At 53.6% G+C, this 16,822-nt stretch overlaps 1 protein-coding gene across 1 annotated transcript; it reads left to right on the top strand.

Moving 5' to 3' along the window:
* Positions 1-375: 375 nt before the first annotated feature.
* LOC119093619 (galectin-6) lies at positions 376-14,885 on the top strand (the record flags this gene model as incomplete). Its single annotated transcript, XM_037216600.1, is given in 8 exon segments — positions 376-464; positions 5,129-5,228; positions 7,862-7,966; positions 9,511-9,708; positions 11,184-11,266; positions 11,936-12,014; positions 13,406-13,515; positions 13,933-14,885. Coding segments are annotated over 8 exon segments (933 nt in total), but the record flags the coding sequence as incomplete, so codon positions are not given.
* Between the last annotated feature and the right edge of the window lie 1,937 nt (positions 14,886-16,822).

Raw genomic sequence — 16,822 nt, 5'->3', positions numbered from 1 at the left:
TTAAACTCAACTAGTTGAAATTTCGGCACCCTTCTCGCAACCCTTTGAAAGCTGTTTCGGGAACACCGCAGGGATCCTCTGAAGCCATTTCTTGTAGAGGGGTTAATTCATGTTTAATTGCTTATTTCCTACCGCCGTAGCGCTCACAATACAATTATGTAATCCTGGTGTTTAGAAGTTGTTTTGCCGTGCAATATATTGTATATACATCCGCAGTATAGACATTGACTTTTGTGTGCTAAACATGTGACGTGTACCTCAAACATGTATGACGTGTACCTCGAACGCGGTCCCTCATCTGCCTTGACCATGACACGTGGTCTCAGTTTCGCGCTATTTGTCACTCACATAAGGTGATGTGTGTCATTATTTCAGGCTCTTCCCCTACACGAATGCCTACCATGGAAGCTTGCGAACTCGAAATGCATCTGTGTTCGTGGCTACATACCCGAAAAGCCTTACAGGTAAGGCTTTCGCATCCTTTTCGTCTCAGTCTGGGTCAAGCTGGTCATGATAATTTATCCCAAAATATCAATACGTGAGGTCGCCTCTGGCGCTGTAAAAAAACATAACCTGTGTGCACCCATTCGTAAATGTGAAGGCTGTTTGGTTTACATTCATGTCGTGAAGGTAGCCTGGCATTCTCTTTCGTACGATGTAAACATGAAACGCAAAAGGCACAGAAGTATACAAGCAAACTAGTCGAAACCTTGTGGCGAAAAATCGCTGCCCGTTGTGAGTGTTCAGCAATACTGTATGAGTTGCATATTGCCGCCATCCTATGCGCTGTAGTTAAACCGTGTCTCCACGGCATTCACATGTCCCCGGTTTTCTCCGTCCTCAAAAGGCATCCACAAGGTTGTCCGTGTCGGTGCGTGTCCGGGTAGTTACACCGGAAACATTCTTCAGATAAACTGCTGGTTTCAAAGCATGCATGGGTAGTGGCTGATGAGCAGAGTTTGTGTAGCAAAGTGGCCGGAAGGAACGTCGTCTAGCGGCAACATGTTATTCGGTCAAATGCAGTGGCCGTGGCAACACCTGTCATACCGTATCATCCGTCCTTGAATGCGTGTACACTCGCTGTCCGTTTACATCCGGTTGCGAGTAAAGAATTCGTGTCTGTGCGAAGGTAGATGTGATGAAAACGCCACCTCAGTTACCCGCTGTTACCTCACCACCTAGAAAGCATTGCAGTTGTAACAATCGTCGCACGCTGTTATCGGCGCTTCTGTTATCGTGGCACTTGGGGACGAAGTTATCTATCTCCTACGTTGAACACTGAAGGGTATACGATTGTCTGGGAGTGGTGCAGCTGCTCCACGTCCAAAAATGGATCTGTCGTCGTGTTCATCGGTTTCGATCGCCTAGGCTGAGCTGCGTGATCCGTGGCGTGCCTCCACAGTCCCTCGGCGCTCACGTGAGTGCTCACTGATGTCACGTGATGCCTGCTAATGACGCAGGACAACATAGATTGTCGCGGTTTCCTCCAATTCTGTGAAACCAAGACGAATCCTACGATGATGCGTACTGGAAACGGCGCGAAAACGGCTTTGCCCATTATGCGGCATACACCGCCGTCCATGACCGGGGGTTCGACCTCGATAACAAACGTCCCACCCGGACGCGGCGGGACTCAGGGCTCCCGGGGCACTATGCCCAAAACACCGAGTCACCGTCGCTGTCGCTGGTGAAATTGTGGGCCGCGGAACAGCGCGGCACACTGTTGACACGCGGCACCAGGTCAGGGTGTCCCGACCCGTCGGTCGCTTTGTTACGGGTACCACTTTCGTCACGCTTGTGTTCGTCACGATTGTAGACAGGCATTTGTTCACTTTGCGAAAAAGCGTCGCTAGTATCTGGTCACTGAGCTTGCAATTTTTCGCGCATGACTGGAAACCACAATGTCCTTTGCATCGATGTAGTGAAACGTTACCTGCATTTGATGCTTGTTAGCTGTCAGTATCAAAAGTTCGATTGCGTTTTTTTGTCGAGCCGACCTCATTGCGTATAACGTTCTTCTTGTCCTCTTTATTCTCTTGAGGGCATGGCGGATTCAAGTGTGCAGGCTTGGATGTTAAGTTCGTGGGCCTCTTCTGGCTTCAGCTGCCTTCCAGCTGCATTAGCAAGCATAAAACTACTGTTGTGAGTTACATCACATCACTCAAAACCTGACAGAGCCACTGCCTTGGGCAATTTGTAAATAAAATGACACGCAAATATCTGACGTCATAAGATACGGCTTGCTAAAGCTAAGCTCGGACATACGCAATCGATCATGAATAAAATGTAATTCATCCTCCTTCAAATGGTGACTCTGGTTTGATTAGTGTGTCTCTGGTTCCAATAGCCCAAATTCGAAAAGACGGATCTTTCCGAAACCTCCCATTGGCGCTGGATAACTCTCGCTGCGAGACTGAATCACTGAAGGTCGGACAGCCGCATTGATGCAATGATGCCGGTGCCTCGGGCATGGCTCTTCACATCACAAGCCTTTATCCATGACATGACAAGCATTATCAAGCTTGTATTCCAGCGATTGTGCACGGTGTCCACTTCCACATTCTGGGAATCGAGTCATCATATCGTTTTCGTGGTCGGACGTCTGCTGCTGAGCCTCGTGAATGTCGCGCGACAGCTTCCGGTCATAAATTCATCGCATGCTAAAGCATGTTACTGTTCTTGCCATTGTTGCTATAAAATAGCAATTATACACATGGGTGTAACCACGTCCCTGGGATTAGCGGGGCCAATCAGAGTTGCATGGGTCAAACTGAAACCTGAGGAAGTAATCTAGCCTGAAAATCACGTTTTGAACGGGAAAACATAAAAACGTACATTTCGGAAGCAAAATTGGAGCGAACAAAAACGGACTTTAAAAAATCGGACGAACAGGAGCCAGCGCTTGGTTTCATCCATGGTCGTATGCCTCGATTTCCGCTCAGCACGTGACTACCTTTTTACAGCCGCCGTACACTAACTTAAGAAGACATACTACTCTTAAACGGAATGTTCTGCAGGGGTGACTTTGGGACGTAAGCTTCTCTAAGCACAGTTTTGCGAAGACCCTCAATGTATCACATCAGCAGATTAATCAAGATCAATGAGCTGGCATTGCTGAAAGGATTACGCGCGCCGGACAGTATCGTGACATGGCCTAGACGCTGCTAGATTTTCTGATTTAGTGCCAGATACTTGCTGTACTGCAAAGTCCTGTAATTTTCTATGCTAAGATGGCCGGTACAGGAGCTCCTCTGCAAATAGTAGGTTCGCGGAACAACCAAGCTGTGATGGTTTTATTTTCGATTATTTGGTGCGTTCATTGCTCCGCGGCGCCCAGCATCATGATGGTCGAGATAGTCCCTGCCTAATGATGATTTTCGTTGGTGCCTGGAACCATACAGAACATATTTTAAAGATAACTCAAAAAGATTACCGCTCATTCAGGTCAGCGCTCAAAATCGGGCCGCTCGTAATATTGATTGAAGTCTCGTTGCGCCTTTGATTGAAGTTGCGCCTTCCACAACACCGCGCCGGGATCCGTATGCCTCACTGGGTTGCAGTGGAATCGCTTGATCATGGAACCAGCGCATCGAAGAAGACGTGCGCCGAAGAGCCCCTAACACGGCTGGTGTGCGTGCAAGACGGGACATTCGAGAATGGGCGATTTGGTCAAGAATGTGTAGTGGTGCACTAATCCGTCGTTCTGCGGAGATCCGAAGGTCGTCCTGTCCTGTAGAAAAGTAGACGGGTATGCGTATCGTACTCAATGGCGTGCTCGCTGGGGCCGCTGGGAGACGGCAGCAGCTCGTACCGGCTCGGCGGGTCTCGCGCCCCGCCATCTCATCTGCGCCTGATGTGCTCGCGGGGCCTGCAGCCTTCTCCTGGCTGAACCGTTACTGCACCTGATGCCAATCCGGTGCATTACCTGGTGCAATATCTCTGGCTGATCAGACTACCTGGTGCAATATCTCTGGCTGATCAGACCACCTGTTGGTCGCGACATGTGATGTCGCATCAAACGTTACAACCGACGCCGCTGTAACGCGCCTACTGGGGGACAACCTTCCCCGATGGGACCTGGTCGGAGGACACGGCTGGCCACCTGGCTGTGCCTCTCGGTCCGGGACCAGTTCAGAGGTCACGGCGGGTCACCTGGCTGCGTCGCTCGGTCCGGGGACCTGACCAGAGGTCACGGCTGGCCACCTCTGTGTCGCTCGGTCCGGGGACCTGACCAGAGGTCACGGCTGGCCACCTCTGTGTCGCTCGGTCCGGGACCTGACCAGAGGTCACGGCTGGCCACCTCTGTGTTGCTCGGTCCGGGACCTGACCAGAGGTCACGGCTGGCCACCTCGCTGTGTCGGTCCGTCCGGGACCTGACCAGAGGCCACGACCGGCCAACTGGCTGTGTCGCTCTGTCCGGGAACTCTCCCTCTTGCGGGGGCCCCGGGACTCTCCCCTCCGGATACGGGCCGACGCCGCACTGCTGCGCAGGCCGACTCGGGAGCACACTGCCAGCAGCCACTCTCGCTGAGCGAGAGCGCACAAAACCGGTCGGCCGCACCGCCCGGACCGGTTTTTGCTTAAAGCTTGCCTCGACTTTGTGACCGCAGCCGCAACTATGATGCTTGTCGCATTTTTCATAGAAACGTTACACTGAGGCTATTGCTGGACAATTCATGTAACGTTCCTTGCCATGTGTTTTGCTCTTTGCTCGAAAGTCGTTTGGTAAAATATTGGCGGGGAACAAAACGAGGACTCAGAAAAGCAATGCTCCTGGTGGTCTTCATGGCGGGCTCTCCTGCGTTTTAATCCTGCCGTCCATCGTGTGTGGATGGTGGTCCTTGCTGTTAGTCGGTACCCGAAATTCACAGCCGGTCATAATTCCGCCAGTTCTCTAAAGCAAATGTATTCATGTGTGGGGGACGCTAACCCACTAAGCGTGAGAAGCTCACGCGACTGTTGGAGCAGGGTCGTACTCGTCCTCACGACTTGGGCAGCCCTCATGCAGTGATCCGATGGTGTGATCCCGTTGCTGGGAATTCGGCGCCAGCGGCGCAGCCTCTGACTGTGCCTGCGGCTGCTCTGTCAACAACAGTCGGTGCTGTGTGTGACGCTGCTCGGCGCCCAGGTGGTCGGTGAACCTGATGAACGGTGGACTGGACGGGGACATCGCTCTGCACATCAACCCTCGCCACGACTTGGGCCACGTCGTCAGGAACTCAAGACTGGTACGGCGTACATATGCAGATATACATATATAGACCGTATACATATATGAGACCGCTGATGGAGAACATGTCCGACCGGGGAGGCAATCGATGCTGAACATTGGCGGACCACGCAGTGTCAGATATACAGGCTATGATGTCAGGAAAAATATAAAGGTGCTGTTTTCAGTTATTTTAGTGACTTTCTATCCGCGTATACTATGTCTGTAGATCCGCGGATTCAAAGAGGGCGTTCAAAAACGACATGGCGGAGAGGTTGGAAACACCTAGATGGCAGGGTGCTGTTTTTGAACAGACGTGTACTTCTTGTCAAAAGGGTCAAGAACACGAAATTTAAGAAGCGCGCACAAACAGTAAGTATGAAAAATGTAAATTGAATAGCCGCGGAAATGGTGACGAATGCTCATGACTATGTAGACGAATGACGAAATTCATGAGAACTGCGCGACAAGAATGAAATTATGTGGAAGCTATGGTTCCAGATGCACAAAAAAACTTGATTGTCTCCACCTGACCGTCGCTTTTCTCACATTTGCCGTGCGAGGATCCTCAGCCCCCTGCTGTCTCAAAAACGGCATCACATGAATGTAACTGAACATCATCGTGAGTCATTTTGGTCGGCAAATCCAGGCTGGCCAGCCAAATTCGCGGATCCGTTGTTGCATAACCTGCATGCTATGTATATAAAGCGTTACTAGCACCTTGAATCACACACAAAAACAGCCTACCAGTGGGCCGGAGTTGCTATGTCCCAACTTAGGCCATACAGTTAAGCCTTGCATAAATCCCAGCCCGCTAGCCCAAGACAACAATGAACCAAAAGACGTGGGATGATGTCCGTCAGTCTAGGGGCTGCGCCACGGGTTTTAAGTTGGGGGGGGGGGGGGGGGCAGGGAGCCTGCTGGGCAAAGTGAAGCTTCCTCTCAGGAAGGCTTCTGCGCAGTATCGTATTCGGGGGGGGGGGAGGGAGTGGCACCGAAGGCGTGTGCCCCTTATCAAACTGTTGCATGTATAATATACAAGTAAATAGATGTCGACAGTCTTCTCATTATCCAGCAACGGGCCTTCTCATGATTCAGTAAGGAGACTCACTAATCGAACGCAGGGCCTTCTGGTCCAGAAGAGGGCCTCCCAATGCATAAAAGAGCAAACAGGATGCTTGTGATACACGAAAGGGCCCCCAGACCAAACGAAGGGTCTTCGTTATCCCAGAACAGGACATTGCGATCCCGAACCGTGGCCATTTGATGCATGAAAGGAGCTTTCTGTTGTCAAGCCAGGTCATTCAATGTAAAAACTGTTCAGTGAAGATTTTCTCGTTTGGCTCACTTTGCCCAGCCTGACGTGGGATCACTTGAGCCATTGTATTTTTATAGAACCGCATCATCATTTAGTACTGGCGATGCAACGAATCAAGGTCGGAAAATCGTTTAAAGCGTGTTTTCTACGATAAACGTACTTAAATGGGCGCCACGGCCTGAGATTCAGCTTTCGTGGCCTCGGCAAAAAATGATGACCTCATTGCTCGTGGCCTGTAACTGGCACTTGGTAGTGTGCTTAAATGTTCCCACTTACGCACAGCAATGGTGGAAATGTAACTTTTGAAAGCTCCAACGCCGAACGCTGGCGTTTTTCAAGTGATTCTTTGGTAATCTCAGGGGCACGTCAGCGCATGTTTTACAGAACTGTCACCAAATGTAAGCCCGGGAACTGGGGTAGATGCACAGGAGCTCGTTCGCTTTCTTTACATAAAACGTCCTGGAAAAAGTCGAGGTCTATTTTTCATCTATTTATACACACACACACACACACACACACACACATATATATATATATATATATATATATATATATATATATATATATATATGTACATGTATAAATAGATGAAAAATAGACCTCGACCTCGACCTCGACCTCGATGTATATACATGCATTATAATCCATCCATATCATTCGTAAATGCTCGCAAAATGAGTGTGCCTTGCTCTGTTCTTGAAAGACGGCATCGCTCTGCACTACACATGTTGTATATTCTTTGATGGGTTACCTGTAGCACATCGCCGTCATGCATATGCATATCACAGCTGTTTTTGTTTTTTGCAATTCCATGGATTGTTAAGAAAGGTAACTGCTCCAAGTTTTATTTTTGCGTGATAGGCTTGGTTTTTTTCGATGCGCGTATTGGGGAATCTTTATTCTGACCGCGCAGCTGTTGCGCGTAGATGTCACAGTGAAATGACATTTGGACGTTTCGACATTTGATTGGATGCCATTTCGCGTTTGGTCGCAGCTTGGCTACAGGCAGGGAGGCGACATAGCAACAGCTTGGCTACAGGGGGGCGACATAGCAGCAGGCCCGCCATCCATCATCCCACGTCATTGTGTCAGTCCTGCCGGAGCTTTTGTGTCAGCGGCCTTGACGCCTGGCGAGAGCCATGTTTTGTGTGCGGTGTGTGCCCACTTGGAATGTCCGTGAGACCGGGCGTATTCGAATGCGACGCACCATCGAATTAACATGTCATTGATGAGAACCGGACAAATATTGACGGCCGCTGTTTGACCAAAGAGTGGCGGCGGCGCCGGCACCTTCGAGTGTTGGTAGTCGGCATGGCTGTGTTTGCTGCCTCCAGAGCGGCGCCTGGGGGCGGGAGGAGCTGTGCGCCACGCCGCCCCTGCCGTTCGCGCCCGGCCAGGACTTCGAGCTGGTGATCTTCTGCACGGAGAGCTGCTATCTGGTATGCGGCGTTTCCAGTTTCCTCTCGCGCTGGCTACGTCCTGCTATCGCTCAGGTTCATGCATGCCACAGAGAAAGGCAAGATTGTGGCTGCATTCGAGATGTTTGTATTGTTGGCGTTCTCATCCGCAATCACAAAGTTAGGCCGACATACAGCGTACCATGATCTTCGTGAAAATGGATTCGAATTACGAATTGAAAATAGCGAAGGAAAGGAAATGTTTCCCTATGGATTCCCTTCGGAGCTGATAAAAACTCGAGCAATCTGGTCAGAAGCCCTTCCCAGTTCCTTCTGCATGCACGAATTCTTGTTTTAAATTGCGGCCGTTTTGATTTTTTCCGACTTATTTTGTTTACACCCCAGACTAGCACCCGTCGTCGATTTGATTCCGTCATGGCGTTTTTCGGGAATCGATTTCTCAGAAAATTGTCAGGAAAAGCGTAAAACTAAGGGGCACAGGTAAAGGGAGTCGTATTTCCAACGCAGCGTTAGGAAGCCTTTTTCTGCAAGTACAGATAAGACGTACACCTCTAATGACCTGACTCAACCCTTTTGACCACCCCTTGTCTTTGGGGTCAGTGAAGCCACCGAACACAAATATTCTAGGTCAACCTGTCTTCACTTGCTGATCCTGATCATCACTTGCTGATCGTATTGGCAACACGTTTTCGTGCCGAATAAAACACATTTATGGAACCGCGAAAATTATTGGTTCGGAAATGTGTTCAATGGCGAATAATGTGAGCAATGAAGCTCAGTCGGACGTGTTTGAACCATGTGTCTTGGTTCCTGCGGACCGCCGGCCGTCGTCCGCCCGGCTGACCACTGCCCCCACCGTCTGCCCGGCTGACCACTGCCGCCACCGTCTGCCCGGCTGACCACTGCCACCGCCGTCCGCCCGGCTGACCACTGCCCCTACCGTCTGCCCGGCTGACCACTGCCACCGCCGTCTGCCCGGCTGACCACTGCCGCCGCCGTCTGCGGGGCTGACCACCGCCCCCGCCGTCTGCCCGGCTGACCACCGTCCCCGCCGTCTGCCCGGCTGACCATTGCCGCCGCCGTCTGCCCGGCTGACCATTGCCACCGCCGTCTGCCCGGCTGACCATTGCCACCGCCGTCTGCCCGGCTGACCATTGCCACCGCCGTCTGCCCGGCTAACCATTGCCGCCGCCGTCTGCCCGGCTGACCACTGTGTCTGCCGTCTGCCCGGCTGACCACCGTCCCAGCCGTCTGCCCGGCTGACCACCGCCCCCGCCGTCTGCCCGGCTGACCACCGCCCCCGCCGTCTGCCCGGCTGACCACCGCCCCCGCCGTCTGCCCGGCTGACCACCGTCCCCGCCGTCTGCCAGGCTGACCACTGCCCCCGCCGTCTGCCCGGCTGACCACTGCCCCCGCCTTCTGCCCGGCTGACCACTGTCCCCGCCGTCTGCCCGGCTGACCACTGTCCCCGCCGTCTGCCCGGCTGACCACTGTCCCCGCCGTCTGCCCGGCTGACCAGCCGCCCCCGCCGGCGGACCACCTGACCGCCTAACTGCCGCCGCCAGATGTCGGTCAATGGCCGTCACCTGGCGTCGTTCGCGACCCGCTCGGCGCTCTCGGCCGTGCGCACGCTGCACGTGGATGGCACGGTCCAGCTGACCGGGATCGAGTACTCGGACGGCGTGAAGCAGTACCCGCCGCTGCCGGCGCCGGCGCTGGCGCTGGCCGACCGGCCTGGCGGCGGCTACCACGCCGACAAGCCGGTCAGTAGAAGCCGGCCGGAGACCACTGCTGTTGGGGTCTCCTGACGGCGGAGGAGGGGGTGGCAGGGGACGTGGGGGCTTGGGCATCCTGACCGACCGACGGGGCCCTGGATGTTCTGACCGGTGAGATGGTCTCGGAGTATCGTGGCCAGAGTGAGATCGGGCACAGCCCTCGCCGCGGTATGGAACTCACGTGGTCGCTACAAACCGAGCTCGTCACTGGTGAGGGTAAGCTGGGCGGATTCCAAAGCTTTGTGAGTCCATCCCAGTTGGAGTGTGGGAGTTAACGTGAGGAGGCCTGGGCACTCACTGCATCCCTCCGCCATGACTCACGTCTTACGAGTCGAGCGAACGCTTAGCAAATTTGGGCACAAAGACAGTGGATTGCGGTTGGGGGCTTCACCAGCGACACAACCCGGTTACCGCAGCGGCTTCATCGAAAGAAAAGCTTTTGACTGCCGCGGTTATCACATCGGCCTCGTCGAAAAGTTATTGACCGCCAGTAAAAATAAATAATCCGAAATTTGAGTCACACACGGCACCAGGTTTCTCAATCGGAAGTAGAAATTCATGCCTAGTCTGTGCTCGTAATATCGTAAATGCGATGCACTTTGTCACGCGAGGAAAAATGTCACGAGTGAGCTCTGCTGCTGTGACATCTCGCGCTGGACGAGTCCAGTTGACGTGTGCGCCTGGCCGCCAGACTCCGCGAGTGCGCCGTTGCGGTGAGCCCTGTGCCACGCCGTCAACTGTGCTGTGTGTGGCAGCCGTGTGCCACGCCGTCAACTGTGCTGTGTGTGGCAGCCGTGTGCCACGCCGTCAATTGTGCTGTGTGTGGCAGCTGTGTGCCACGCCGTCAACTGTGCTGTGTGTGGCAGCCGTGTGCCACGCCGTCGACTGTGCTGTGCTGTGACAGCCCTGTGCCACGCCGTCAACTGCTGTGTGTGGCTGCCGTGTGCCACGCCGTCAACTGTGCTGTGTGTGGCAGCTGTGTGCCACGCCGTCGACTGTGCTGTGTGTGGCAGCCATGTGCCACGCTGTCGACTGTGCTGTGCTGTGACAGCCCTGTGCCACGCCGTCAACTGTGCTGTGTGTGGCAGCCGTGTGCCACGCCGTCGACTGTGCTGTGTGTGGCAGCCATGTGCCACGCTGTCGACTGTACTGTGCTGTGACAGCCGTGTGTCACGCCATCGAGTGTGCTGTGTGTGGCAGCCGTGTGCCACGCCGTCGACTATGCTGTGTGTGGCAGCCATGTGCCACGCTGTCGACCGTACTGTGCTGTGACAGCCGTGTGTCACGCCGTCGACTGTGCTGTGTGTGGCAGCCGTGTGCCACGCCGTCGACTATGCTGTGTGTGTGGCATCCATGTGGCATGCTGTCGACTGTACTGTGCTGCGGCAGTTATGTGTCGCACCATCGACTGTGCTGTGTGTGGCAGTCCTATGCCACACCGACAGCTGTGCTGTGTGTGGCAGCTGTTCCCGTGCCGTCTGCCCGAGCCGATGCAGGAGGGAGGCGTTATTCAGCTGACGGGACGAGTCCGCCTCCTGCCCTTCTCGTGAGTCCCCGGCGTGGCACAGACACGATGGGAATAACCCTGCGGTTGATAAGCTGCCAAGCGAACAACTGACCCACATAGAACTGGTGCCCGGTATGTGGCGGAATTACAAAAATGGAAGAAGGCAGTGATTCCGACAGTATCTACCACTGAGTTTCCGTCGGGACGCTGCCGCCAGCCTGTCACGCGTGTGAGAAGCCAGATAAGGCTTTTCAGAAGCCTCGTGCTTGGCTACGCCACCGGCAGACCGACGTCAGTACACCCGCTGTATACTGCACGCCTTACAGAGCGCAGTGCTCCCTGCGCTCTGCGACTGCTGGTGCATGGTAACGAATGTTGCGGGATGAGTGTCCAGAGCCGCTCAAAGGCTGAACGGTCGGGAGACGTCACGTTGCTGCACTTGTGACAAGGGGCTCTGAAGTATGTTTTCACTGCAACCAGATGAAACAGTGTCAATGGCCTCGTTCCTCATAGAATAAACAAGAAAATAGATGTGACATCCCGGCCACGTGCCTTTATCGAAACGAATATAAACATAACGAATAAACTCTACGAGGAATAAGGCTATCAGTGCTGTCTTAGCTATATGCATAACGTTCTCGCAAACGCACTTAACGACTTACGTCATTGTTGCTGGGTCTGCTTCGTTATGTCGCTTCTGATCTTCAGGTTTTTCGTGAACCTGCTGCACGGCAGCCAGCTGTTCCCGGAGCCGGACATTCTGCTGCACTTCAACCCGCGCTTCCAGGTTAGAGAGGCCGGAGAGGCTGGGAGGCGCACGCGCAGACTGTGGGACGATTCGCCATGGGCGGCTGGCAGCACGGTCAGCGGAAGGGACACATCACTTAGTCGTTGGTAAACGTAATGATATTTCCGCAGCTGGGTGCTGAGGAGGGTGGTACGAGGCCATGACTGACCCGAATAGTTCGCATGCATGGTGCATTGCAAATGCAGGATGTGGTCAGAAACCACCCAAGCTACCTGCTCAGATCTGCGCCGACCTGCACGTGAAATCACTGGTTTCCAGCTCATCTCTCCCGGGTACATATAATCTCTTCTCTCTCCTCTCTCCCCTCTCCGACCCCGCCGGAGCTGGTTGTCGAAGGTCAACAGGAGCTTTGCGATGTCAGGCGTTCGAAAGACGCATACACATGCTTGAAATGGCAGTGGAGCTAGGGACCGATACACACAGCGTGCCTAACGTCGAAGTGAGGTGCCAGTCGAACGAGTCGTTGCGGTGTTGTGGACACATCCCATGTGTCTCCCCCTCCCCCATCCGTACCCAGGCCCCAGGACCCCGACCCGTGCAGCGCGGCTCGGTCACGGGGTCCAGGATGGAGTTCATCCGGTCTGTCCCCCCCCCCCCCCATCCGGGCCCCAGGACCGCGTTGCGACGGTGCTGGGCGCCTGACCTGCCGCCGCGCGGCCTCTTCACAGGGTCCTGGGAGTGGTCCCGCTGTTGATCCTGACGCTCTGGACTCATCTCCAGACAACTCCGACCGTGTCACGTCATACCTGCTCTGGTCACAGTGTCTGCTGTCTGCTGTCTGCTCCACCCCCCCCCCCCCCCCCCCCATATACACACCACACCATGCCACAATAGCGCAGACCCTACATCCCATCCCGTTGGCGTTCGTTGATTTGGTATGAGTTTATTCGTGAGGATGCCGCGGTAGCATCAGTCTTTCTAGTCATAAGTCAACTGGAATTTACCATGTTGTTCAAAACCGCCGCTGCTCCGAAGCCAGAAAAGCAAGAAGCACATTTTTTGTATCAAAACACGCGCAATGGATGCTCCACAGGCTAATGAAAAGTTGGGATCGGTTTCACAACATGTCGGGGGTATCCTCAAAAAACCTATATGGTTGCATCTCCTTGTCAGGGCGGGGGTTATCAGATATTGGTCAAAATTGTTAACCAAATTTGGCTTTTCCGCACGGCCACGCGATTGGACATGACTGTTGTTTTATGAAACCCGTGTGGGAGTTGTTGCCTGACTTGGCAGCGTAGACACCCTCGTTACTGACGATTTCCGTGGTGATTACCGCTAAGCATCTACATATTCGAGTCGTCGAACTAACCTGTATTTCAGGACGGCCCTGACCGGGTCATGCGCTCAGCTGTTCCCCGTGTCGCCAGGTGCTGGACTGTTTTGAGGTGATCGTGGCCAATTCGCGAGTGGCCGGCTGGGGTAAGGAGCAGATCGTCCAGGACTTCCCGTTCCGGGCAGGACGACACTTCGTCATCAGGTGCCCTCGCCAGTCACCACTAGGTCGTTCAGGGCGCACGTCCGCTGTTTCCGTAACGGAACTCCTGGCGTGGTGTAAACAAACGGGCTTTCCAGATGGATGTTTTTTCGTCTGATTCCGTTATTGCTGCCGCTGGTGAGTCATCCGGTGATATTCTGGCTCGAGGCTTTGTGATTCATCTGTCTCAAATAAGAACCCATCGTGTAGCTGGTATAGTCTTACTTGTATATCACTGACTCATGGAAATCTTCAGCTGACCTCTGTGTGAATTACTTGGCCGGACAACTAATGAAAGGCCAGATGACGCACATCTCACGACAGCGATGTGAGCATTTAGGACGCCTTTTCCACGGCTGGAGCCACGTTGGACAGCGATCGCCTCCTCTCCGGCTGACCGCGATCTCTGTATATCTGCAGGATTGTCTGCCAGCCAGGATCCTGGGACGTGTTCGTCGATGGGCGACTTCTTCTGAAGTTTCCGCACCGGCTCTCCAAGAGCCTGCTGGACGCCGTGGAAGTCCGGGGCGACGTCATCGTGGAGTCGGTGCATTTCGAACCCAATTCCAAGGATCTCATTCAGTTCTAGGACTGGACTGCTTACAGCTGGTCACGCAAATGCCGATTTTCTGTCCACGTTTTTCACGGTTGGAATAATATTGAGCATTGTACGAGTATGTATGTCTATTTGACGTAAGTGAACATGTTATCGTGGTGAGATATGAAGTACCCTCCAAGTTGGCTGTTTGAACAACGTACTGGTGCCTGCGCCGAACGGCTAACGGAAAACAATGAGACTTTCTTTCGTACCCACGTGGGCGCAACTATGGCAGATTAGGTGCGGGATGCTATGCGCGAAGGAGGCTGCACTCTTAACCGACTAACGGCATTCGCCCCATGCATATAGAATAACCGTGATCTCGGTTTACGTGGGGCGCCCATTTCGCCAAAGCACGGGCATGTTGAAAAAAGCACGGGCATTTGTGACGTATTGTGGCGATGCGCCGTGGAAGCTCGGTACCCTTGGGTTACTTAGAACCGCCATTTTGTTAAAGCGCGTTTAAGTTGTGTCGCCTGCTTGGTAAACGTGCTTTCGATCCGTGTCGATCCGTTCGATCCGTGTACACATGGCCCGCTGAGCGGGTCATGTGTAGGTTTGATTTCCATTGAGACTGCGCAGCATGTGCGCCGGCCCCAATTTCCGCATCTTGCAGTATGACTGGTACGTTTTGTGAGTGGTAGGGCGGCCTGCGGGGACTAGTTCAAGCTTGGCTGTCCTGACCTGGGCGTGACAGGAACAGTATGCACTGTTCTGTGTCTGGCATGCCCTGACACGCCAAGCGCCGTGGTTCGTAAATAAAATGTCTACCAGATTGGTGTGTTTTTAACAACGCTCACGAAGTTTGCAAACATAGATACCAACGTAAAGCATCATTGTTACATGGACACCTACTCCCGTCAAGGTGTCACGAAAACTGTGCTTATTGATAGTTTTTGCAGAATTTAGCCGATAATTGAAGATTCCGCTCTACCAATCACGAGAGAGTGAAGGGTGTGACATCACACGGAATGATGACCGCCGGCGATCACTAACTCTGAGGTGATGAATGAATTCTCTAGCAAACGTGATGGTGCTGATTAACACGATGCCCTAAACATAATGTGTTTTTGTTTTCATGAGGATGCTTTGGTCCATTTGTATCATCAGTGCTTGATATTTTGTATAGCGTTTTATTTTCATCTGGTGCCACATGGTGACTGGAATCTGTGTACTATTTGCGCAGGGGGCGTCTGTCTTAGTGTCGATATGGGTGTCGGTGTCGGTCTAGGCCTGGGTCTCGGACTCGAACTCGGACTCGGACTCGGACGCGGTCTCGGTCTCGGTCTCGGTCTCGGCCTCGGCCTCGGTCTCGGTCTCGGCCTCGGTCTCGGTCTCGGCCTCGGCCTCGGTCTCGGTCTCGGTCTCGGCCTCGGTCTCGGTCTCGGCCTGTCTGTCTGCCCAGCAGTGCCTTCATATGACAATGCGAATCACAAGGTGGCGAGCGGTAACCGACCGCTTCCGTCAAGCCTGCTAACGATTCGGTCCATAATGCAACACGAAAGCTGACTTTCAGATGAGGCTTATCTCCCATGATCCAAATACGTCCCTGGAAGTCAGCACATCACATCCGGTTCCTGTGAGACATGCCGACAGGCGGAGGTTGGGTCAACCAGGAAATGCTATGAAAAATGCCAATGCATCCTGAAATAATGCAAACACAAATCGCCCAAGGAATGTAGCAGGCCTTTTCATGTGCTTTCAATATGTCGGCTTCGTCGCCCCGCGAAATAAGCCCGCAAACACTTGTCTCGTGCTAAACCACTTATTGAAAATATTGTTTTCCTTGATAAATTGACTTGATTAAACAGCAGGTGGAAGATGACTTATGCAACAGGCTGTGATTCCAGACACTCGCACTGTTGCGGGACATGTTCTGCTCCAAACACCGCCATGATCTAATTGACATACCCCGTTCACAGACGTCAAAAGACATCTAGAAATGCCACGAGATTGTTGGTGGTTGGGCCACCGCCCTCGCATGCTGACAGCGTTCCAAAATTCATTCAGGGGGAGGGGGGGGGGGGCAGGAGATGTGAATGTAAATTGATGCTACCAGAATCTTTGCCCTCTAGCGACCCCCGCGCGCAATTCGTTGGTGCTAATCCGTTGCCCTTTGACTCCGCGCCCAAACATCTGACCTGCCCAGCCCATTTGTCAAGCATGCGGCGCTAAGATGCTGGGTTAACCACCGCCCCTTCGATGCTGATTGGCTGATTTTGAGCAAGGGGAGGGGTGGCAGGGAGTGAACCCCAAGCCGGGGTTGTCATAGCATGAAAATATCGACAGCTTTGTCAGTTAAGCGGCCGAGTATGAGCCACTGTGAATACGTCATGTGCAATCCTGGTATCACTCGTCCGTTGGCTGCAAAGGTTGGCCCTTGTGCTACCCACAGCCTACACCAAAGCGACCCAATAGCGCCTACGCTTGACGAGGATCGTCGCAGACCTCATCGCGGTCATAGACGCCCGCGCACCCCTCGGTCATGCCCACGCCGGTACCACCTCCGGTTCTCAGGCTGTCCCACGGTCAGGCCCTTGGAAACGCGTCGACGTTTGCAAGCCACTGGCCCAGCTTGCGGTTCAATACCCGCTGTGCAAGCCTCTCGGCCCGATCCTCTTTGGGAACCCCTGGCTGGACAGTGGTGTTGTGGCCGTTGCTACCCACCAGCTCCCGGCGCCAAACAAGCAGGCATGTTATTAACAGTCGGGA

The sequence above is a fragment of the Pollicipes pollicipes genome, unplaced genomic scaffold (genome assembly GCF_011947565.3).
Source record: "Pollicipes pollicipes isolate AB1234 unplaced genomic scaffold, Ppol_2.1 Scaffold_4002;HRSCAF=4701_pilon_pilon_pilon, whole genome shotgun sequence".
In the NCBI taxonomy this organism is placed as follows: domain Eukaryota; kingdom Metazoa; phylum Arthropoda; class Thecostraca; order Pollicipedomorpha; family Pollicipedidae; genus Pollicipes; species Pollicipes pollicipes.
This window is presented reverse-complemented; position numbering and strand designations above follow the sequence as displayed.